This window comes from Molossus molossus, unplaced genomic scaffold (assembly GCF_014108415.1).
Source record: "Molossus molossus isolate mMolMol1 unplaced genomic scaffold, mMolMol1.p scaffold_m16_p_2, whole genome shotgun sequence".
In the NCBI taxonomy this organism is placed as follows: domain Eukaryota; kingdom Metazoa; phylum Chordata; class Mammalia; order Chiroptera; family Molossidae; genus Molossus; species Molossus molossus.
The window spans coordinates 12,139,211-12,165,179 of record NW_023425355.1 but is presented as its reverse complement, the minus strand read 5'-3'; the positions used below and the strand labels follow the sequence as shown (position 1 = coordinate 12,165,179).

The 25,969-nt window shown below is 34.9% G+C and overlaps 1 protein-coding gene across 1 annotated transcript in view; it reads left to right on the top strand.

Annotated features, from left to right (window-relative positions):
- The window catches only part of RPS6KA6 (ribosomal protein S6 kinase A6), a 139,368-nt gene that overhangs the window by 5,546 nt on the left and 107,853 nt on the right, over positions 1 to 25,969 (top strand). Inside the window, exons 2-3 of the mRNA XM_036270522.1 lie at positions 17,954 to 18,013; positions 24,428 to 24,544. Of these exons, the coding sequence (XP_036126415.1) occupies positions 17,954 to 18,013; positions 24,428 to 24,544 (177 nt within the window). The remainder of the gene's footprint in view (positions 1 to 17,953; positions 18,014 to 24,427; positions 24,545 to 25,969) is intronic.

Genomic DNA, 25,969 nt, shown 5'->3' with positions numbered 1-25,969 from the left:
CAAGACTATCTTCTTTTAAACAAGTTTGGTCTGGAAATATTCAGGTCAATTCCTTCAGGGCAGGGCCTCTGTATTTCCCTACCTTGATTATTTAATCAAGAGAGCTAATCATTACCTCATTCCATAATGAGGCCTGACTTGGTGCTGCTGCTTTCTTGGGCCATATTGTTTTAATACCACCCCTCTCATAATTTTCCTCATCTATAATTTTGAGGAGGAAATATAAGATTTTTTCTCTTCCTGTAATTTCTCTTTTGGTGGATGCTGTCATTTATCTTCAGCAACATTTCTGAAGATCTGCTGAGCACTTGGGATCTTGAGGTAAGCCTTATAGTACTTTATCAGAATTTTTCAATGTACAATATTTACACATTTATGTAATTTTCAAAGGATTATTTAATGTTTTTGCTGATAGTTTTTATTCTTTGTGTATTTTGTTTAGTTTTGGTTTGTTTGTAGATGGGGAAGGCATTGAATGTGAGAGAGATTTGGAGCTAAGCTTAATTTGGCTTATGTAGGTAATAGAGAGATTTTCTGAATTGTGCTGGAGGTATTCTATGTAACTGATTTTGCTGCTAGATTTTAGCCTCTGTATATTTGTGTGTGTGTGTGTGTGTGTGTGTGTGTGTGTGTGTGTGTGGTGGGGGGGAGAGCAAATGTTTTACGTATAACTTGCTTCATTTCATAAATTATTTGAGATGGTTTATAAGAAATACAATTTAATACACGCATACCTTGGAATTCTTTCTGGTTTGGGTCCGTACCACCATAATAAAGCAAATATTGCAATAAAGCAAGTCACATGAATTGTTTGGTCTTCCAGTGCATATAACAGTATGTTTACACTATACTGTAGTCTATTAAGTGCTTGATAGCATGGTGTCTAAAAAAAATGTATACAACCTTAATTATAAATACTTTATTTCTAAACAGTGCTTACCATCATTTGATCCTTCAATGAGTGGTAATCTTTTTGCTGGTGGAGGGTCTTGCCTGGATGTTGGTGACTTTACATATCACAGTGGTGTTTGCTGAATGTTGGAGTGACTGTGGCAATTTCTTAAAATAAGACAACAATAAAGTTTGCCATATCAATTAATACTTCCTTTTACAAACAATTTCTCAGTAGCATGTGATGCTCTTTGATAACATTTTACAAACAGTGGAACTTCTTTCAAAATTAGGGTCAATCCTCACAGACCCTGCAACTGCTTTTTCAATTAAGTTTATGCAATATCCTTTGTTATCATTTCAACAATCTTCACAAAACCTTTACCTTTACCAGAAGTAGATTCCATCTCCAGAAACCACATTCTTTGCTTGTTCACAACAAGCAGCTACTCTTCCATTACAGTGTTATCATGAGACTGCAACAGTTTAGTCACATCTTCAGGCTCCACTTCTAAATCTAGTTCTCTTGCTATTTCTACCACATCTGCATTTAGTCCCTTCACTGAAGTCTTGAACTCCTGAAAGTCTTCCACGAGGGTTGGAATCAACTTCTTCAAAACTCCTGTTAATGTTGATATTTTGATCTCTTCCCATGAATTACTAATGTTTTTAATGGATTCTAGAATGGTGAATCCTTTTCAGAAAGTTTTCAGTTTACTTTGCCCAGATCCATCAGAGGAATCACTGTGGTAGCTATCACATTATCAAATGTATTTCTTAGATTCAACGTCTTAAAAGTCAAAATTACCCCTTGTTGCATGGTTTTCAGAATGGATGTTGTGTTAGCAGGCATGAAAACAACATTCATTTTGTTGTACATGTCCATCAGAGCTATGCATAGGGGTGGTCAGGTGCATTGTCAATGAGCGATAATATTTTGAAAATTATTTAGTAAACCATGTTGTAAACAGATGTGCTGTTTTTCAGGCTTTGTTTCTTTTCTTTTAAACTCAATACATTTTTCTTTCTTATTCTCCACTTTAGTCACAAGAAGTGACTAAGTGGGTCATAGGTAAGTTGGTGGTTTCAAGACTTTTGACGGTTATATGGAGTCCTTTTTTTGCCTTTATTGTTGAAAGTGGTATAGATGTCTCCCCCCCCCCATTGAACCCCTCCTCCGTGTTCCTGCCCCCCTGCCTTCACCACACTATTGTCTGTGTCCATTGGTTGTACATATATACATATAAGTTCTTTTATTTATCTCTTCCTGCCACCCCCCACCTTTGCCTCTGAGGTCCATCAGTCTGTTCCCTGCTTCCACGTCTCTGGTTCTATTTTGTTCGTCAGTTTATTTTGTTCATTAGATTCCACATGTAAGTGAGATCATGTGGTACTTGTCTTTCTCTGATGGGCTTATTTCACTTAGTATAATACTCTCCAGGATCCTCCATGCTATCTCAAAGGGTAAGAGATCTTTCTTTCTTACAGCTGCATTGTATTCCATTGTGTAAATGTACCACTGGTTTTTTATCCACTCATCTACTGACAGACACTTGGGTTGTTTCCAGATCTTAGCTATTGTAAATAGTGCTGCTATCAACATAGGGGTGCATATATTCTTTCTGGCTTTGTTTCTTTTTCTAGAGCACAGGTAGAGTTGATTTGGCATAATTCTTAAAGGCCCTAGGAGTTTCAGAATGGTAAATGAGCATTGGCTTCAACTTAAAGTCATCAATTTTATTAGCCCCTAATAAGAGATTCAGCCTGTCCTTTGAGGCGTTGAAGTCAGGCATGACTTCTTTGTAGCTATGAAAGTCCTAGATGGCATCTTCTTCCAATATAAGGCTGTTTCATCTGCATGGAAAATCTATTGTTTAGTGTAGCCACTTTCATTAATAATCTTAGCTAGATCTCTGGATAACTTGCTGCAACTTCTACATCAGCACTTGCTGCTTCACCTTGTACTTTATGTTGTGAAGATGACTTCTTCCTTAAACCTCATTTACAACTTGGCTAGCTGTTAGGCTCAAAAGGATTGTTTTTTGGCTTATCTAGGCTTTAACATGCCTTCCTCACTAAGCTGTATAATTTCTAAGTTTTGATTTAAAGTGAGAGATATGCAACTCTTCCTTTCACTCCAACATTTAGAGGCCATTGTAGGGTAACTAATTGGCCTAATTTCAATACGGTTGTGTCTCAGGAATAGTAAGGCCCGAGGAAAGGGAGAGAGACTAGGGCATGGGTGGTCAGTGTAGGGGCTAGAACATACACATTTATCAATTAAGTGCACCCTATTTATATGGGCATGGTTTGTGGCTCCCCCAAATAAATGCAGTAGTAATATCAGAGATCAGTGATCACAAATCACCATAAGATATATAATAATAATCAAAAAGTTTGAAATGTTGTGAGAATTACCAAAATGTGACACAGAGACAGAAAATGAGCAAATGCTGTTGAAAAATGGCTTGTATAGACTTTCTTGATGCAGTGCTGCCACAAAACTTCAATTTGTAAAGAAAATGCAATATCTGCAAAGCACAATAAAGCAAAGTACAATAAAACGAGGTATGCCTGTAATAAACTATTTTGATGTTGAAAGTAAGGTAAAATATGAATTAGGTAGTGTATGGAAAGAATGGAGGATGGGTTTGGAGAGTGAAATAGAACACAGATAAGCAGGCTCTAAGGGTATATTACACATTTGAAATTTAGTTGGATTGCAAATTTGATTTTAACTTTCCTCAGGCTGGTATTTCTCATTACTCTGTGCATTAAATATACTTGGGGGTTTGCCCTGGTGAGTGTGCCTTCGTGGATAGAGTGTTGGTACAAGCACCAAATGGTTGTGGGTTTGATTCCTGGTCAAGGACACATACCTGGGTTGCAGTTTCAATACCTGACCCTGGTTGGGTGCCTGTGGAAGGCAATCAATCCATGTGTCTCTCTCACATCAATGTTTCTGTCTCTTTCACCCCTTCCTCCCTCCCCACCCCTCCCCTCTCTAAAAATTAATAGAAAAAGATACTCAGGTGAGGATTAATTACACACACACACACACACACACACACACACCTGGGAGTTTAAAAAATGCCGTGATAGTCCCTTACTCACTAAGATTCATAATAAATTTATCTGGTGGGGGCCTGGGCATCATTTCCCAGATTCTGTATCCTTGGCTATATGATGTACAGCCAAGGATACAGAATCACAGCTCGAGGCCAAAGAAAGAAGAGAAATAGTCATATAGTTCTTATTATACAACAAGAAAAACAGTATCAGTTCCTAAGCAATTAGTTTTAAAATACATTTTTTGTGAATTGTAATGTTTTGCAGCATATTTTATTCTGTTGTTTTGAGATTCAATTGAGGCAAAGGACATATTTGAGCTGTCTTGTATGCTCTTGCTGTGTAGTTTTGAAACTTTTCTTTTTCATAAAAATAAAAACAAAATTTTAGTGTCCTAGCTGATTTTGATGTAGTTTAGCCTTATAATTCAGCAGTTGTATAATCTGCATAGCTTATTACTAGCTAAGTAAGGGGATAGTGACTCCATTTTGAATAAAATATCTTAGCACATATGTAACAAAATTTCCAAATGTCATAGATAATTATTTTTACTTTAGGACCTATCTGCCTCTCCTATACAATGATTGGGGACAGACTTTAAGAGGAAATATAGTAATTTTAATGCACCATGTAAATTTTTTTACCTAGACATTCCATTTTAATTTTGTCTAAACTTAAGGGAGAACGGTATGACATTTATTGATCACATAATATCTATTTAGTTTTATTCACTCTTCAGTACAGCTTGGTAAGAAAAAGTTGTGTCTTTTTAACAGATGAGATGTACAAATAAGTGGGATTTACATATTGAATTTGAATCTAGATAATTTTAAGTCCATATTCTTTCTGGTGTACATTGTTATCTCCCTTATAATGACCATATTGAAGATAAGGAAAAGACATAGACAATTTGTTAGAAACCATATCAGATCACTAAATCATATGTGCTGATTCAATAGCCATGTCTACTCAAAAGTCAACAACTTTGTCCTAAAATTCATATGTATAAGTATAAAACCTAGAATATTTAAAACCATTTTGAAGAAATAAAGTCCTAGGAATCCCTCTCTATACTGGATATTAAGGTTCACTGTGTTACTGTAAGTAATTAAGACAGTATGGTATTGGTGGAAGGATAGACACATAGATCAATGGAACAGAATTGGGAATTCATGAATAGATCCATACCAATATGTTCAATTGATTTCTGAGACAAGTGCAGAAGCAAAATAAAGGTCTTTGATTTCTTCATATATAAAATAGAAATTAATGTGTTTATGATTATTTGGAGAAGTAAATGAAAACATTTTGTTTTGTATATAATGTTTGAGAAGAATAATGCAGTTCTTGTTTTCATACAAAGTAACTGTAAAATTTAGGTGTCCTTCTCAAAGTACTTACTCAATGGACAAGTTAAACTTATTTTACATTCCCAAAGGTACTATATTAATGAAATTACATGGACCTCATATCTATAAAGAGCTGTTACAGTGAAAATAAATATATCTAAAGCATGTCATGTGTGTACACATGTATATATGTGCATTTATCTGTGTCATACATAATGCATGTATCCTTTGCAAGTAAACTTTCCAAACCATATGCTGACTCTTATGAGACTGACCAGATTGCCAGTGCCTTGGCATTGGGGACATTTTGGGACTATTCAAAACTATTAAATTCACTAGCCCTGATTTCAATCAAGCAGAGTAAACAAATTTCTACCTGAATAATAACAAGAGAAGCTGTTTTTCTGACATTGAACCCAAGTTTAAAAAACCCAAATGTTCCATAAATACCTTCTAATGTGTATATAATATTGGCATGCTTATTCAACTCATAGTAACCGATCATTTGTAAAATGTTCTTTAAGCATGATGATACTTAAATTGGTTTTAAATGGTTCTAAATAGTATTAAGCATGCATGTATCCAGATAATAATTATTAAATACCTATGCATGTGTAAGGAATTGTAGTAGTTACCAGATAGGATTCATTTGGTTGCTGCTCCAGGTTTCTGCCTTGATCACTGAAAACTAATAGGCTGTATATCCATCCATTCTTCCATAGTACAGGGAAAGGTCTGAAAGGACAATAGTATATTATATCTCAAAGAACGACAAATTTAGGCTTATAGAAGGCTTTTTTTAAAAAAATAATTTTCTGTGGTATTAATGTTTGAATTCCATACCACTGTGTCATTCATTATTTACAGATTCATTGATAAATCCTTTCTACTCCTTTGCTTTTCAAATATTAACAGTTTTTAAAATTATTAATAGGATTCCTCCTATTTAAATAGAGTGTCAAGAGTAGAGCTTCAGTATGTATGAGGATTCAATTTGTACTTCATTTTTGCTTTACATACCTCTCCTTATTCCTGAAATTCAGTTGTGGCAGATGGAGAGGATTATAATGTTTGGGCATATGTTCCTCTTGCTTTTATTTAGTGTTCTTGTACAAGCATTTTTACTACATGGAAAAGGAAACTTATTTTTATTAATGAATTGCCTTTGAATTTAAGTTTTTTGGGTCTTTGAAATTGTTTCATTGATGTTGCAATAATGAGATTTCTATTATTTTGTTTTCTGGGTTAACAAATCACTTTTTGAGTTGCCATTGATTGCTTTAGTTCAGTAATGTTTGATTTTGTGTATTTCACCTCCAACTTATTGAGGTGTATGCTAAACTATGGTAGAAAATATAATTGGCTATTATAGCAATAGTAGTAAAATTTTGAAATTAGGCTGATTCTTATTATTTTCATAATGAGACTGTCAAGAACCTGGATAGCAAGATGAATAATAGCTTATGTGACCCATTTTAATACATACATGTAAGCAGTCCCTGGGAAACATGGGCTTGGCTAAATAACAAAGGGCTGACATTAGTTCTTTTACTTAAACTATTGGGCAGTATGTTGCAGAATGATGTGCTATTTTGCTACAAATAACAGCATCTCTGAAGACATAAAAAAAGTGATCTTAAATTAGAGTATTGTTTTGGAGACCTGTCCCAGTTGAATAACTTTTATAACTTTAGGGTCATCTCTCTTTAACTTGAAAGAAACATAAGTGTCATCAAGCCACAGCAATCTTGAGAAAGAAGAACAAAGTTGGAGGAATCATGCTACCTGACATCAAACTATTCTACAAAGCCATAATAATCAAAACAGCATAGTGCTGGCATAAAAACAGACATATAGATCAGTGAAACAGAATAGAGAGACCAGAAATAAACCCACGACTTTATGGTTAGTTAATATTTGAAAAATGATGAAAAAACATACAATGGGATAAAGGTAGTCTATTAAATAATGAGCATTGGGAAAATTGGACAGATACATGGGAAAAAATGAAGCTACACCACCAACTTACCCCATACACAAGAATAAACTCAAAATGGATTAAAGGTTTAAATATTAGACTCAAAGCCACAAAAATCCTAGAAGAAAACAGGAAGTAAAATCTTGTACACATTTTTTCTGATATACTTTCTCAGGCAAAGGTAACAAAAGAAAAAATAAACAAATGGGACTACACCAAACTAAAAAGGTTTTGCACAGGGAAGGAAACCATCAACAAAATGAAAATGCAACCCACTGAATGGGAGAACATATTTACAAATGATACATCTGATAAGGGTTTAGTTTCCAAAATATATAAAGAATTTATCCAACTCAACACCAAGAAGAAAAAGAAATTAATTAAAAATGAGCAAAGTTTCTGAATAGACACGTGTCCAAAGAGTACATATAGAAGTCCTATAGACATCTGAAAAGATGCTCAACATCACTAATCATCAGAGAGATGCAAATTAAAATGAGATATCATCTCACAACTGTCAGAATAGATGTCATCAATAAATCAAACAAGTGTTGGCGAGGATGTGGAGAAAAGGGAATGGTTGTGCACTCTTGGTGGGAATGCAGATTGGTGCAACCACTGTGGAAAGCAGTATGGAGTTACCTCAGAAAATTAAAAAGAAAACTACCTTATGACCCAGCAATTCCACTTCTGGGAATATATCTGAAGAAACCTGAAACACTAGTTCAGAAGAATATATGCACCCCTTTGTTCATTGCAGTGTTATTTACAATAGACGAGATTTGGAAGTATCCCACTATATGAGTGGATAAAAAAGCTATGGTACATTTACACAGTGGAATACTACTTGGCTGTACAAAAGGAAATCTTACCTTTTGCTACAGCATGGATGGGCCTAGAAAGCATTATGCTGAGTGAAATAAGCCAGTCAGAGAAAGACAAGTACCATATTATTTCACTCATATGTGGCGTCTAATGAACAAAATAGACTAACAAAATAGAAACACACACATAAAGAACAGATTGACAGCTGTCAGAGGGGAAAGGGGTTGCAGGGCTGGGTGAAAAAGGTTAAGAAATTAAGCAAAAAATAGTGAAGGAGGTTGCCCTGGCCTGTGTGGCTTAGTTGATTAGAGTGTTGTACCATATATCAAAAAGTTGAGGGTTCAATTCCTGGTCAGGGCACATACCTAGGTTGTGGGTTCAATTCTCAGTCAGAGCACATATGGAAGGCAACCAGTAGATGTTCTCCCTCACATCGATGTTTCTCTCTCTATTGCAACTCTCCCATCTTCTCTCTCTGGAGTCAATGTGCATATCTTCCAGTGATGATTAAAAGGGAGGGGAGGAAGAATGGGGAAAAGGGAGAATAATTGATGATGGAAGGAGACTTGGTTTAGGGTGATGAACACGGTGCAACATACAGATGCTGTATTATAGAATTGTACACCTGAAATCTGTATACTTATATTAACTGATGTCACTGCAATAAATTTAATAAAAGGTCATAATTATTTTAGTTTTTACATTAGATTCTACATTTTTAAAAAACAGTATGCTTACTTCTTTTTTTTTGTTAAATCCCAATGACAGTATGGTGCATGTTAAATATTCTAAGTGATTTGGCTATATTATCCCAGTTTCAAAAATTGAACTAAGTATTTTTACCCATTAGTCTTTTATTAGGATTAACAGCTTCTAAAATCTAATGCAGTCATCTTCCTGCTGTCAATGAGGTGTATTTCACAAGTTTCTGCCAATAAAGTTCTTGATTTCAAAAAGCATGAAAATAATTCATTGTGTTGGTCTTTTTTTTTTTTTTTTAATTTAGAAGAATATAACAAACATTGGAGTAAAAGTAAGTTGTGATTAATTACAGGTTGAGTATTAGGAAATTATGAATATATTGTGGGTGAAGCAATATTCTGTGTGTACTGTGACAATTATAATCACATAGAGTATTTAATTATAGTTTATTCTAGGCCAACATGGTACTCTTCTTGTGTATTTAAAATTTATTTAATTTTAATTAAATTTATTTGGGTGACACTGGTTAGTAAGATCCTATAATTTTCAAGTGTACATTTCTATGATACATGATACTATACATATATAGTATTGCGTGGCCAGCACCCACAGTCAAATCATCTTTGGTCACCATATATTTGGTCCTCTTTTCCCTTTACTAATCCCATACCCTCTTCCCTCTGGTAACCACTATACTGTTGTCTGTGGCTATGAGTTTCAGTTTTATATCCCAGATATGAGTGAAAGCATATGGTTCTTGACTTTTCTTGTTGGACTTATTTAGCTTAGCATGCTGTTCTCAAGATTCATCCATGTTGTTACAAATGTCAATATTTCATCTTTTCTTATGGCATAGTATTCATAGAATAGATGTACTACATCTTCATTGTCCAATATTCTATCGAAGGACTCTTTGTCACCATGTCTTGGTCACTGGGAACAGTGCTGCAATGTAGATAGGGGTGCATGTATCTTTAAAAATAAATGCTTGCGAATATTTTTGATAGAAACCCAGAAGAGGGCTATATGGTAACTCTGTTCTTAATTTTTGAGCAACTGCCATACTGTTTTCCATAGTGGCTGTCCCATTTTACTTCCCACCAGCAATGAGTGAGGGTTTCTTTTTCTCCAGAACCTCCCCAATGCTTGTTATTACTTGCCTTGTTGATAATAACCATTCTAACAGGTGTGAGTTGGTGTCTCATTGTAGTTTTGATTTGCATTGTGAAGTTGAGCATCTTTTCATATATCTGCTGGCCATTTGTATGTCTTCTCGGGAGAGGTATCTGTTCAGGTCCTCTGCCCATTTTTTAATTGGGTTGTTTGTTTGATGCTGATTGTATGAGTTCTTTATATATTTTGGATAGTAACCCTTTGTTGGGGATGTTGTTTGCAGATAGCACCTCCCATTGGGTTGGTTGCCTTTTTGTTTTGTTGGTGGTTTCTTTTGCTGTGAAGAAGCTTTTTAGTTTGACATAGTCCATTCATTTATTTTTGCCATACTTTCCTTGCCTTTGGGGTCAAATTCATAAAATCTTCTTTAAGACTAAGGTCCATAAGTTTAGTACCTATTCTTTCAAATCTTATATTTAGGTCTTTGATCCATTTTGAATTAATTTTTGTACATCAGGACAAACTGTAATCTAGTTTCATTCTTTTGCATGTGACTTTTCAATCTTTCCAGCATGGTTTACTGAAGAGACTTTCTTTTCTCCACTGTATGTTTCGGTTCCTTTGGGTTCTCAGTTCTGTTTCATTGGTCTGTGTGTCTGTTTTTCTGCGAATACCATGCTGTTTTGATCATCATAGTTCCGTAGTATAATTTGAAGTCAGATAGTGTGCTATTTCTAGCTTTGTTCTTTTTTACTCAGGATTGCTTTGGCTATTCAGGGGCTTTTGTGGTTCCATACACATCTGATGATTTTTTTTTCTATGTCTTTAAAAAAATGTCATTGGGATTTTAATGGAGATTGCATTAAATCTGTATAAACTATGTTGATTGCTCCAATCCATGCACACAGAATGTCTTTCCATTTCATTGTGTCCTTTTCTATCTCTTTTAATAATGTTTTGCAGTTTTCAGTATATGGACCTTTCACATCCTTTGTTAAGTTTATTCCTCGGTGTTTTATTCTTTATGTTGCAGTTGCTGAAGGAATTGCTTTTCTCGTTTATTTTTTGAATTTTCATTGTTAGTATTTAGGAAAACAGTGGATTTTTGTACATTGATTTTGTATCCTGAAAGTTTACTGTTACTGTGTTTGTTTATTGTTTCTAATAGTTTTTTTTTTTTTTTTAATGGAGGCTTTAGGGTTTTCTACAAAGAGTGACAGTTTTACTTTTCATTCCCAATTTGGATTTTTTTTTTTTTTTCTTTCTCTTGCCTTATTACCCTGGCTAGGACTTTCAGTACTATGTTGAGGAGTAAGAGTGGTGAGAGTGGGCATACTATTTTTCATAGTAGTTGTAACATTTTACATTGCCAACAACAGTATACAAAGGTTCCAGTTTCTCTAGTCTTTACCTGTGGTGGAATTATTTTGAAAAAGCAGGATATGTTGTGGGCTGGTATAAATTGAACTTTTATTTGATCTTCTGTTTGATTTATGGTAACAAAGCTGCATCATTGAAAATTCATGTCCAAAGGGATAGCTCAGTATCCCTGATTGTTAAAGGACTATGACATTATGTTCTCTATGCTGTGCTTATTAAATTAGTAATTGATTTTTTCAGGAAGCAGGATAAAAATATAACCACTCAATATTTAGGTAATTAAAATAAAAATTAATTATGCAGTCCTATTGTATTTTAACAGAAATTTAGCTCTATTTGATTATTTTTTCTTGTTCATTTACTAGTATGTAATTTATAGTTTTATGTCTACCCAAGGGAGAACAAAGACATGAGTTTAATAAGAAAAGATATATTCCAAAAATTAAACTGTAATTTCTTTACACAGTCCATTTTTAGAGGATAATTTTAAATCACACTTTTATCTAATAACAACACTGATTGTATTAATTAACCATTGTTGCATAACAAATTATCACAAATTTAGCAGATTAAACTAATACACATTTATTATTTCACATTTCCTATGAGTCAGAAGTTTAGGCATTGCTCAACTAGATCTTCTCCTTAGGGTCTCATAAGCTGTAATCAAGGTTTCAGCTATCCTACATTCATATCTGGAGGCCTGACTGGATAAGAATCTACTTCTAAACTTCCTCAGATTCTTGGCAGAATTCCTTTTCTTGTGGTTGTAGCACTGAGGACACTGGCTTCTTGCTGAGTTTTAACTGAAGGCTGCTCTCAGCACTTAGAGGCTGCCATGCTATATCGGCTTCTTCAACATGACCACTTCAAGCCAGCAAAGAGTCTCTTGAGTCTTATATAACATAACATAGAAATGAAATTCCATCACCTTTTCAATATTCTATTGATTAGAAGCAAGACACAAGTGCAATCCACACTCAAAGAAATGAGGATTATGCAAGGGCATAAGCACCAAGGGGTGAGGATTGTGGAGGCCCATCTTAAAATCTGTTTGCCTTATTGGTGAACTGGGAGGTTTCTTTCATTTTGTCATGAGATTAATTCAATATACTGACATAAACCTTTATTCTAGGCAGATGTGGACCCACCTCTAAGTTTATATCTAATTTGCTGTAGTTATTTAAAGGAAGTGAGAAAAAAAATTGAAGAACTCTTCTTTCCATATGTGTCAGTGGCTATCCTGTAAACATGAAGCTCATTTGAGAGGGAATTTTTTTCTCTAGATGTGAACTTCTTAAACATTTTTAACATTAGGTACTATATAAATATAGTGCTTTTGTTTACTAGATGGAATTTGGAGATCCTGGAGACTACTTGAAAGTTTATAATACTGTCAAATTTGTTGTGAATACTTGTTTCTTATATATGTTTTATTAGTAAGTTATGTCACCCATATTCTCACTAACCTTGTACCTTGCTATTCTTTACTTATTTATTTCTTCAGTTCTTTCTACATTATACCTTTTAGCACCAATCTATGAGCTCTGTTAATTGGTCTTGAGTTTAACACTCAGGAAAAGTGTGTACCTAATAGAGTTATTGTGGCTAGATAACAACTTTTTTTTGTAAACTATATGTACATATGTTCATTTTCCACATTATCTCAAATTTTAAGGATCTAAGGAGGAAAAATGTATTTTTCTCAGTTCAGTATTCCACGCTGAGCTGCTTTTGTCATTAGTTGTAAGAAAATGACAGGTTTGAGATGACCAATGTGATTTTCTGAGATCAAGTGAGCACAGCAACTTATTTTAGTATTTCTATTTGCCAAGAATCTTTTAAAATGATCTATTTCATGATTTTCTCTTATGGAATTAATTCTATTAAAGAATTCTTCACTAGAAGAGTCTGTTCACTTGGATTTTGAAGTATCTGAGTTTATTATTACTACTTTTATAATTGTTCATAAGCTTTCCAGAGTCTTTTGTGAGAAATTGTTTTTTTTTCCCTTTTTGGCACTTAACTGGTGGGAAACAGCATGTCTGCTTGTCTATTCAACGTACAAATGTTATTTTTGAAATAAATTTCTAATGTCACATAGAATTCTGAAAATATTTTTGTTTTCATTCAAAAGGTGAAAATGACTTACATTTTAGTAAATATCAGTGAATACTGAGGTCCTCTATAGGAATGGATAGTCTTAGAGTGACAACCTGGTACCTTGTTGAATGTTGTTGAGGTGGTAGTAATGGAATGTCTATTTTTGAGGGCTATTTCTGTAGACTGAAATGATTGTTGGGATACAGTGATCTGTTTGATTCATTGAGATTCATTTTATTTGTAGTTCCCTTGGACCCACATTTTTATAATAAATTAGTGATAAGATGGTATTAATAGAAAGTAACCAGTAACTAAGGTAACTGAGGAAAGCAGTATTACCTTTTTCTATGGGTCTTCCTGAGAGTCATTTTGTAGTAAAATTTCAATTACAAGACTTCTTTGTTAATATTATTTTGTGGACTGTTTTCTTTAATGTGCCTTTTCCTATATGTTAATGATAAATCCATCATAGTTTTTTTTTGCCCCTATAGTCTATTTGTGTTTTTGAAGTAAGGTGGTAGATGGTGTTTTATATAGAAATTGAGATTTATGTATAAAATATGCTGGAGGAAAGCGTGTGTGTGTGTGTCTGTGTACATGCATGTTTTGGGGGGGTCACTAATTCCTTTTTGTATTGGTTATTTTTTGAGAGACATGTGAGTTAAGCAAGTGGAAATGTCAAATAGGCAGTTGGGTATAAGGATCAAAAGCTCAGAAGAGTAGCCTCAGTAAATGTGATACATGTTATAAATTAGCTGTCTGGAAAAATAATATGGAGTGAAATGAGGAGACCAAAGTCCATTTCCTGAGGATCTAAAGTGTTTCAAGGACATTGAAAAAGAGCAAAGAAAATGGAGTAAAAGAAAATGAAAGTATGTTATTACAGAATCTAAAGACTCAAATAGGAAAGAATGGTCAATTGGGGCATGATGCAGCAAGATCAAGTAAAATAAGGACTGATGGATCTATCAGCAAAATAGACATTATTGGTGACTTTATTTAGTCCTCATTCAGTTTTTTAGAAGAAAAATCCTAGACACATAAATAATGCTGGGTAATTTACTTCTTAATACATTTTTTTTTTTTTTTACTTCTTAATACATTTATTTTAAAATTTACATATACTGAAATTCACTGCTTTTCATGTATAGTTCTGATGTTAGACAAATGCCTAGAGTTGTATAACCACCACCACAATCAAGATATAGAATATTCCCATCACCCACCCCCCTCCCAATTTCCATTGCTTCATCTTTGTAGTACACCGCTACCCCTAGGCCTAGCCTCTGGCAACTGCTGATCTCTTCTCCATACTTTATAGTTTTACCTTTTCCAAAATGCCATATGTATGGAATCATACAGTATGTAGTCTTTTCAGACTGTTTTTTTTTTTTTTCATTTACAATAATGTATTTGAGGTTCGTCTATGTATGTATCAATAGATAATTGTTTTTATTGCTGAGGAGTATTCCCCTTCTTCTACCTCCTTTCCCTGGAAACCAATGATATGAATTCTTGCCCTATAGGTTTGAATTTTTCAAATTTTCATGTATTTGTTTTCTTACACTATTTAGACTTTTAGGTCTATATTCCTTCAGTTAGCAAAATGCATTTAGGATTTATCCATTTTGTTACAAGTGTCAATAGTCCTTTCCTTTTTATTGATGAATGGTTTTCTATTTCTCTACTTAACAGTTGAAGGACATCTGGAATGTTTCCAGTTTTTTGTGTTAACATTAGTTTATATTTATCTCAGGTAAATACTCTGTTTTCTGACCTCCATGACTTCTCATGAGAAATCTGTAGTTATTTAATTTGATATTTAAGTAATATGTTGTTTTTCAATGATTTCAAGATTTTTCCTCTTTTTCCTTTTGGTTTAGAGTTTCTTAAGATATGTCTTAGGTGGCTTTCTTTAATTATATTCTTCTCAGTGTTCATTGAGCTCCTTTAAACTGTTAATTTGTATCTTTAACCAAATTTTGGGAAACTCTCATCCATTTTTTAAGAGCAGCTTAATTGAAACAATTTGCATAGCTATACAATTCACCCATTTAAAATGTACAATCTAATTGGTTTTAGTATATTGTCAGATATGTACAGTCCACACAATGGTCAATTTAAAAACTTTTTTTTATCACATCAAAAATAATATTTTTATCTTTTGCTATCACCCACATCTACCCATCCCTTGCCCCAAGCAACCACTAATTTATTTTTTGTTTCTTTAGAGATTCCTCGTCAACATTTTATATTAATGCAATTGGATTTATTTATTTATTTATTTATTTATTTATTTATTTATTTCTGTACTCCCCTTTTCTTTTTCTGGGATGTTAATGCTATTGATTTTAGATCTTTTTATATTCCACATGTCCATGAGGCTCTGTTCATTTGATTTGGATAATTTTTCACTCTTTTCTTCATATTGGTTAATTTCTGTTGATCTTTCTTCAAGTTTACTATTACTTCTGCCATTTCTATTCTTTTATTGATCCCATCCAATATTTTTTAAATTTCATGTATTATTATTTTTAGTTCTACAATTATTTACATTTGGTTATTTTTATAGGTTCTATTTCTCTGCTCATAACTTTTATCACTCCATTTAAGTGGATTTTTTACTCAAAAGAGCATATTTACAATATTTGCTTAAAGTCCTTATTGGATACTTCATCATTGGAGTTATCCTGCAATTGATGCCTGTTGATTTTGATTGTCTTTTTTTCTTTTTTTCAGCTGTCTACCTGATTAGGTTGAGACTTTCAAGTTCTATCTCACCCTTTCTGGATGATGGTTCCATGTTAATTATGTTTTCAGAGTGTTTGTGTTAGCACCCTGCATGTGCCACTCAGAATGTGTGCTAACTCTGGTTAGTCTGAGACTTGAACAGTATTTGATATTGCAGCTCAGTTTTCATAGGTTTCCTTGGTTCTTTTCCACAGTTTGTTGTTGAGACCAGGACTTCTGTCCTCTTCATACATAGAATTAGGGGATCTCCTTCTCCCATCTGTCCTCCCCATGATCGCTTCTTCGGAATGTTTAGTTACCATGGGGCCTTTATCGTGTTCCTTTGACCAGAAAGGTGAGTTTCTCTCAGGGTCTCAGCCTTTCATGTTGTCACACATTTCTGCACCTTTGGGGTTATCTTTGGAGTGAAGTGTGAAGGATAGGATTAAAAAAAATAACAGTTATTACCTCCATACTTTTCTTATCCTATGGGCCTCTTTTGCTGGTTCCTCTGACTAGAGGTATATAGGTCTTTCTCTTGATTGGGGCTTGCCTTGGAGCAGGACTGGGAGTCAAAAAACTGGGGGGAAAAGAAAATTTAGGATTCTTATGCTTACCTGCTCAAAAGTGCATCTATTCTTGGTCCTCTGTTCAGAAAGTGGAGTTTATCTTGGAAATTTTGCTTATGCTCACTGTAGACTGCTATGAATTAGTCTTTCTTTGGGTCAAAGTCAGGTGACAAACTCAAGAAACTCACTAAAGTACCAGTTATTCTTCAGATTTTTAATCTCCCTCCCTAAACTGCTTGTTATTGCTTAATTTTCAGAGTACTTAGGTAGTTCCTTTTTGTACTTTGTCTAAAAGTTTTAGTTTATAATCAGAGAAGAGAGAGACTTATTCCATCTTGGCTATCACCAAAAACTATTTAATTTACTTCTTTTTATTTTTTACTTTTCTGTAGACTTATAAATGGACTTTGGTGAAATTAAATTTGTCTAGACCATCGTTCTGTTGCTTAACTTTCAAATGTCTTGGTTGGTAGACTTTATTTTTTTAATGGCCAAATAGTAAATATTTTAGTGTTTGCATACATAGGGTCTCTGTCAACTGTCAACTCTGCTGTTGCATTGAGAAAGCAGCCATAGATAATATGGAAACAAATGGATATGTCTGTGTGCCAGTAACCTTTTATTTACAAAACAGATAGTGGGCCACATTTGTCCCATGGGCTAATTTTGCAGACTCGTGATCTAAGTCTGCTATACTTACTCTTTCTTGAAGTAGTGCTTGAAGGGTAAATATTATTATCTACTGAGCTTTGTATGTTGAAATAGTTTTTCCCATGGCCACTCACATTTTTCTCCTACAGTTTATTCTTCTGTAGAGTAGCTCAAAATTTAATAGAACTGAATGAAAGGAAAGGGATTCACAACAATGTAATTATGTAAAACTCTTCCCTTCCTAAATTGCCTTGAATATATTCCCACTGTGGCACTTTTTCCTTGTCTTATAAGTATTAGGTTGGGGACAGTTTTAATGCAAGTACACGTATCATATGTTTAGTTTATGTTCATTCATCATTGCAAGGCTCTAAACAATATGAAATGAAACTGATAGCAGTGAAATTCAAGGACTATCTGGAAACTATTAATAATGTTCCTTTTCTAAGTACCTTCTATGTGTCCTTTGTTCTTCTGTTTCAGTAAGTGTGGATCTTGTTTGATTGTGAAAAGAAATACCTAGGGTTATATTCTACTTATTATTACTCTTGTTCTGGTACTCTTGAACTTCAGTTTTGAAAAATATTTTGCAGGTACATTGTCTTAAAATGATTGAAGAGCCAATGGAAGAGGGAGAAGCAGATTCTTGCCATGTAAGTACTCATGTTAACTTATTAAGCTACATTTTTAGAATAAATGGAAAGAGAATAATGGGAAAGGAGAAAATATTTTATCAATTAAAGAAATTTATTCAAGTATGTTAATAATAAGCAAATCCAAATATTAGTAAAACAATAGCTGGTCATAATGTAAGGCATATTTACCTACCAGAAACTCTTATACATGAATTTTTAATTGACTTTTTTTAGAGAGATAGGAAGGGAGAAGAAGTGAGAGAGAGAAACATCAATGTGAGAGTGGGATTGAACCCACAAACCGGTCATGTGCCCTGACTAGGAATCGAACTGGCAACCTTTTGATGCATGGGACTACACCCAACCCACTGAGCTACACTGGCCAGGGCTATGCATGAATTTTTATTTTTTAATGTTTTTTTCCTTTATTGATATTAGAGAAAGAGAAAGGGAGAGGGAGAGAGAGATAGAAACATCCATTAGGGGGAACATCGATTGGCCACCTCCTGCATGCCCCCCACTGGGGATTTGGCCTTCTGACTGGGAATCGAACCGGTGACCTCTTGGTGTATGGGTTGATGCTCAACCACTGAGCCACACCGGCTGGGCTGCATGAATTTTTAAAACAACTTTATTGAGGTATAATTTACATCTCATGAAATATACCCATTTTAAGTGTAATGGGTGAAATTTATAGTTGACAGTATATGAGTAAGTAAATTACTTAAATACATAATTCTCTGAATTAAGCTCTCACTCATATGTGGACTCTAGAAAAACATAAAAAATGAACAAACAAAACAACAAGAACAGACTCATTTTCTCTCCTTTTTTAGTTAAAATAAGTAAAATTAAGTAAAGTATTTTCCAAATTACATGAATATCTATCACACAATTAACAAAGCTGGATTATTGTTAACATAATTTTAATAGGTTAAGATTTATTATGAGGAATTGTTCCACTTCTCAAGACAGCCTTCACATTTGGGAAGTACTAAGTAACAGTTCACCAATGAAAGATATCTGATATAATGTTTCACCACCTGGTCCTATATTTCCAACAATATCTGTGTTAGAAAAAATATGTTAAGATTTTTCTTTAGTAGATGACTAGTAAGAATTACTTATTTATGTTGTTAAAACAAGCATAAATGTCTTCTATTAGTTTATTATTTATTTATATTTACTTTTAAAGTTTGTATGGAATGGTTGTTATTTCCTGAAATAAAAGACATATTTTTAATGCTACCAATATTTTAGGAATTAAAAAAAAAGGTTCACTTGACAATTGAATTTTTGCTTGACTCCATTAGCACAAGGTCAGCAATATGTTGTCTCTAAATTGATTTATATTTGTACTACCCAGAACTATAAATGTTATATTTAACTGAAAATGTATATTAAGAATCTGATTTCCTGTTATTTTAAGCCCTGTTTCAAATTTTAGAAGCCATTCTTGACATATGTCTCTCATAGTATCCTTTAAAATATTCTTTCACAAGTGCATTTTACTTAAACTCATGTGTATCCATAAGTAGTGAGTATTGTAAGCTGGAGTTCCTGCTTTCTGTATGGTAGATATTTTCTTTCTCTATTTGTTTTTCTATTCTGATAGACATTTAGCTTTGCTGTGGTTCAATTATTTTTTCCTTCCAAAGTTGACTCTTCTTTTTTAATTTTTATTTTATTTTTTGCAATTTTTATTAATTTATTTTTGTCACAGATGTTTCTTCTTTTTTTTTTTAATCCTCACCCGAGGATATTTTTCCATTTTTTGTACAGATAGAATGGGAGGGAGAGAGAGTGAGAAACATCGACGTGAAGGGACACATCGAGTGGCTGCCACACGCACGACCAACCAGGGCCGGGGACAAACTGCAACCGAAGTACGTGCCCTTAGCGGGAACCGAACCCGGGTCTCTCAGGACCGCAGGCCGACGCTCTAACCGCTGAGCCAAACTGGCCAGGGCGATGTTTCTTCTTTTTTCCCCTCATTGACACCCTCCTCCTGATCCCGTGCCCTGCCCCCTACCCAGCATTGTTGTCTATGTCCATTGGTTATGCATACATGCATATAAGTTCTGTGGTTTATCTCTTCCCTCCCCACGCCCCCGTCTTCTGAGGTTTGTCAGTCTGTACCCTACTTCTATGCCTCTGGGTCTATTTTGTTCCATCAACTTGTATTGTTCATTATATTCCACAAATAAGTGAGATCACGTGATATTTGTCTTTCTCTGATTGGCTTATTTGCTGAGCATAATACTCTCCAGGACCCCCCTGTTGTCTCAAAGGATAAGAGATCTTTCTTTCTTACAGCTGCATAGTATTCCATTGTGTATATGTACCACAGCTTTTTTATCTACTCATCTATTGATGTACACTTGGGCTGTTTCCAGATCTTAACAATTGTAAATAGTGCTGCTATGAACATAGGGGTACATATATTCTTTCTGATTGGTGTTTCAGGCTTCTTAGGATATATTCCTAGAAGTGGGATCACTGGGTCAAATGGCAGTTCAATTTTTAATTTTTTGAGGAAACACCAAATTGCTTTCCATAGTGGCTGTACCAGTCTCCATTCCCACCAGCAGTGTGCTAGAGTCCCTGTTTCTCCACACCCTCGCCAGCACTTGTTGTTTGAAAATTTGTTGATGGCAGCCATTCTGGCAGGTGTGAGGTGATACCTCATAGTTGTAATTTGCATCTCTTTGATGATTGGTGATGTTGGGCACTTTTCATATGTCTTTTGGCCATTTCTGTGTCCTTTTTGCCACCCCAGCTTTTTCTTCCTTTCTGTTTGCTTGGAAATTTTTTTAATCTCTTCACTTTCCACCTATGTGAGTATTTTGTTGTGAGGTGGGTCTCTTATAAAAAACATATATATGAGTCATGATTTCTTATCCGTTCAGCTACTCTGTGTCTTTTTTAAAATTTATTTATCCTCACCAGAGGACATTTTTGCATTTATCTTCAGATAGAGTGGGAGGGAGAGAGGGGGGAAGAGAGAGAGAGAAACATTGATGTGAGAGAGACACATCGACTGGTTGCCACCCGCATGACCCCAACCAGGCGGGGGACAAACTGCAATGGAGGTAGTGCCCTTAGCAGGAACCAATCCCGGGACTCTCTGGGTCCACAGGCCGACACTCCAACCACTGAGCCAAACCGGCCAGGGCTACTCTGTGTCTTTTGATGGAAATGTTTAATTCATTTATGTTTAAGGTTATTATTGATATGTACTTATTTATTGCCATTTTTGTTCATTCTGGTTATGTTTCTCTTCCTATTTCTTCTGTTTATTACAGCAGTCCTTTAAACATTTCTTGGAGTACTGGTTGGTGCTAATATATTTTCTTAGCCTTTTCTTTTCTTATTTATTTATTTTTTTTGGTCTGGGAAGCTCTTTATTTCACCTTCTATTTTGAATGCTAGCCTTGTTGGATAGAGTAGTTTTGTATTCAGATCCTTGTTTTTCATTATCTTGATTACTTCATGCCATTCCCTTCTGGCCTGTAGTGTTTCTGTTGAGAAGATAGCTGATAGCCTCGTGCAGCTTCCTTTGTAGGTAACTTGTTTATCTCTTGCTGCCTTTAGGATTCTCTCTTTGGCTTTAATTTTTGCATTTTAATTATTATGTGTCTTTGGGTTCTTATTACTTTGGGCTCTTTGTCCTTCTTGAACTTGTATGCCTTTTTCCTTCACCAAGCTAGGGAAGTTTTCTATCATTAATTCTTCAAATATATTTTCTAACCCTTGCTCATTTTCTTCTTCTTCTGGCACACCTATGATGCAGATGTTATTTCAGTTCATATTATCCCACCGTTCTCTTATGCTATCTTCCTGTTTTTTATTGTTTTTTCTTTTTTGTTTTTCTGATTGAGTGATTTTTTTCTACCCTGTCTTCTAATTCACTGATCCGATCCTCAGCTTTCTCTAGTCTGTTGGTTATTCCTTCCAATGTGTTCTTTATTTCTGCTATGTCATTCTTCATTTCCAATTGGTTGGTTTTCAATGTTTCTGTATCTTGACTCATGCTGTTGAGCTTCTTCATGACTATTACTCTGAACTCTCCCTCTGATCTCTTGCTCAATTCCATTTCATTTATTTCTTCTCCTGTCAAATATCTTATTCTTTCACTTGGGATTGGTTTATTTGTTTCACCATTTTGGCTGTTTCAGTGGGTTTTGGAGCCTGCCAAATTTTCCCTGTGGGTGTTGGTGTTCTGCTGTTTGTGGCTCCCTCTACTGGGTTTGGATGACTATGGGAGGACTCATGCTCAACACCACTGTCAAGTCACTTTCCTGGGTAGATTTTCAAGCCCAGGAAAGGTTCAGTTGTCCTCTAGCTTTTTTTCCTTAAGGTTATTAGTTTCAGTTACTTGATGAGTCTCAATTTGTAGCCCTCAGCTGAATGAAACATCCCTCAGCTGTAAGAGAATTTCCATTGGGTGGGGCACTTGGTCACTATCAGACTTTATGTTAGTGAGCCTCAATTTGCATTTCTCTGGCCTAGCCTGGTGGTGTTGAATTCCTGTGGGAGGGGCCATTGCTTCTCCCAGAGACTCTGGGAAGGGGTTCTTTGAGTAAATGGCTACTGTCTTATGAGAGAGTGATACAGTACAAAACTCCTGGTGTCCTCCCATCCAGCTCTCTCCTGAGCCAGGATCCCCGGACTTTCTCCACACAGTTCCAGTCCAGTCCACCCTCCCTCTGCCGGAGCCCAAGGTGAGTGGCTGTAGCTGATTTGGTGCTTTAAAAAAACCCCGCTTTCTCAGTGGGAAGTGCACACCACTAATACAGCTGTCTGCTACTGTCCATGGGCTCCTAGCCCACCCCCACGTGCCTTCACAGTTTCTACCAGGCTCTGTTTGGCATTTTCTCTCTGTCCCTGGTTGTACTGGCTCTCTTCAGCTGCTCTTAAATTGTTTTTTCTCAGTGATTTGTATTTTTTTTAGCTGTGATTCCAATTTGGTCCTGGGAGACAGTCTGTGTAGCTCCCATTCACTCTGCCACCATCTCTGTTCTCTCTGCTTTTCATTTATTATCTGATCTATTCTGATAACTCTAGCCACAACTTCTTACAGCTATCTCCCAAATCTACTCTTCTGGCTCTGGCCCCCTCCAAAGCTCCAGACTCTCTCAGTTATCTGCCTATGGAATCAACACCGCCCTTAACTATTTCACTGACACCTGAAATGTAACACATCCCAAAGTAAATTCCCAGCTCTTCTTTTTTAATGGCTTACCTTTATTAAAAAACTGGAAAATTTATGCTATATATACAAATTTATGGATAAACAATTATTTTTAACTAAATATTAATGTTCAGCCATTATAACTTAGAGTTATAGGCTATACTGCAAGGGATGCAAAGATAAATAGTATAAATAAGTTCAGTAACTTCAATTTTTATAGATGTTTTATGGTTTTCAGAATTCTCAGTTGACTTTCAAAACTGAGATCTGAAATGGATAGAGCAAGTTTTCTTCCCATTTTATAGATGAGGGAACTAAAGAGCTCATCCTAATAAGTAGAAAAACCAACCCAAGTAGGAATTTATTTGCCACCCTTTTTTAGTTTTCAGTCATCATACAAATTGATACTATTTGCAAACCTAAATATTTTGTAATTACTTTCCAGTGTGTACATCATTTAATGAGATTAGTTCACCCTCATGTCATTTTGACATTTATATTACTGTTAGCCTTCTTTGAAAGTGTGCTGATACTTGTCTTGTATTTCAATGACCCTGGATTATGCATTGCCTAAGAAGGGTACATCAGGCTCCTTTTCCAGATCTCCACATGTATGTTTTAACAAATCCACACCTAAATGCTTTGTGGAATCAAAGGGTGATCAAACTGGCCTGTTTACCCACAAAAAAACAAATGTTTGAACAGTTGTTGTATTATTACATAAAAGCAACAACAACAACAACAACAAATTTGTTAGGGCTTTGCAGATCGTGTGTCTATATGTTTCTTTTTTAATGATGCAACTAGTTGGACATTTAAGTATTTATATATCACTAATTAAAGGGGTATAGTGAAATACTATTTAAAAATCTTGAGTTTCACATTTATTTACCATATTCTACAGTTTAAAAAGATTCATGTCTTGACTTTCTCTGCATCCACCTAATAAGTCATATTTCATTGAAGGTCTTAAGACTCTTTGTTGTTTATGTTTTTCTTGTACTTAGCTGGAAGGGAAAGCTGAAACATAGGTTTTATGTGCTTTTATTTACGTGAAATTATATAATAGGGCTACTGGTGGTGGTTATATGGTAGGAAATAGGGATACCAGCAGCCCATAAAACTGTGCTAGATTGAAGGAGTTGGGTATTAAATTATTTCTGGCCTGTTTGCTAACTTTAAGCTTATCATAAAATGTTTCAACTGGATATGATATTCTTTGGATTTCCTTTTTACAGGATGAAGGAGTTGTTAAAGAAATTCCTATTACTCATCACGTTAAGGAAGGATATGAGAAAGCAGACCCTGCACAATTTGAGTTGCTCAAAGTTCTTGGTCAGGGATCCTTTGGAAAGGTAATGAATTGTGTTGTCCACATTTGTTTCTCTCCTAAATATTTAGCAAAAAAGTGTACCATAGATAGAAATCTGTTAATTTTGCTTTTTCTAGATTTGTCAAAGTTTATATACAAAGATAGCTTCCTAGTTTTACTCTTTTTATTTTTGTTGTATTTTTAGTACCATTCATTTATACTTCTCTATAATAATCAAGGTTTTCCAGTTCCCTGGGCTCACTTATTTTTCTAGGGAAAAATATAGCATGATATTTATTAGCTGCTAAATCAATATAGTTTTTTTAAAAAATATGTTTTTATTGATTTTTTAGAGAGGAAGGGAGAGAGGGATAGAAACATTGATGTGAGAGAGAAACACTGATTGGCTGCCTCCTGCATGACCCCACTGTGGATCAAGCCCACAACCTAGGCATGTGTCCTGACCAGGAATCAAACTGGGACCTTTCAGTCCATGAGATGATTCTCAATCTACTGAGCCACACCGGCCAGGCAAGGTAGGTTGTTTGTTTGTTTGTTTATTAAAGTTGTTCTTTCACCTTGGCTGGTTTGGCTCAGTGATTGGAGCGTTGGCTCTCAGACAGAAGGGTCTTCGGTTCGATTCCTGGTCAAGGGCACATACCTGAGTTGCAGGTTTGATCCCTGGCCCTGTTCGGGGTCATGTGGGAGGCAACCAATTAATGTGTTTCTCTCACATTGCTGTTTCTCTCTCTCTCTCTCTCTCGCTCACTCTCTCTCTTTCTGTCTGTCTCTCTTTCTACTCCTCCCCTCACCCTCACTTCCACTCTATCTAAAAATCAATGGAAAAAATATCTTTGGGTGAGGATTAACAATAGCAATAAAAAAGGTTGTCCTTTCCCTGTTCATTACATGCTAACATGATTATAGCTTGCTCTGTCCTGGTGATTTAATCTGTATTCCTTAGCTTTATCACAGAAGTCAGAATGTATGTGTCAATTCATGTCTAAATGTGTGAATTAATCTATCATCTGCTAAAGCACTATGTGTGAAAAGTACAGCAATAGTAGTTACTGAGTGATATGTGAATTATGGAAAACTCCTTTCTTTCAGGGAGCTTACATTTCAAGAGAGAAAACAAAATTGAGAAAGATAATCTGTGAAATTTATTATTAAAATTGTTTTTTTAAGTGCTCAGTGGCATATAATATTTGGAGAAGTATATAGGTCTGATTCCTGACTTTTGTGCACCTGACATCTAATACATGAACATCGTTGCCTACACACAGTAACAGCCTTTAGGAGAACAACAACAACAACAATAATTTAAAGTAAAAAGATAAGGACAAACTACTAATTCCAGGATGTTTGAAATTTAATTTCAAAGAAGAAAAGTAAAGCAGTTGAGCAGTGGTGATTTATTATGCTCTTAAACATTTAAAAAGAAAGACATTTATTGAACGCCCAGTAC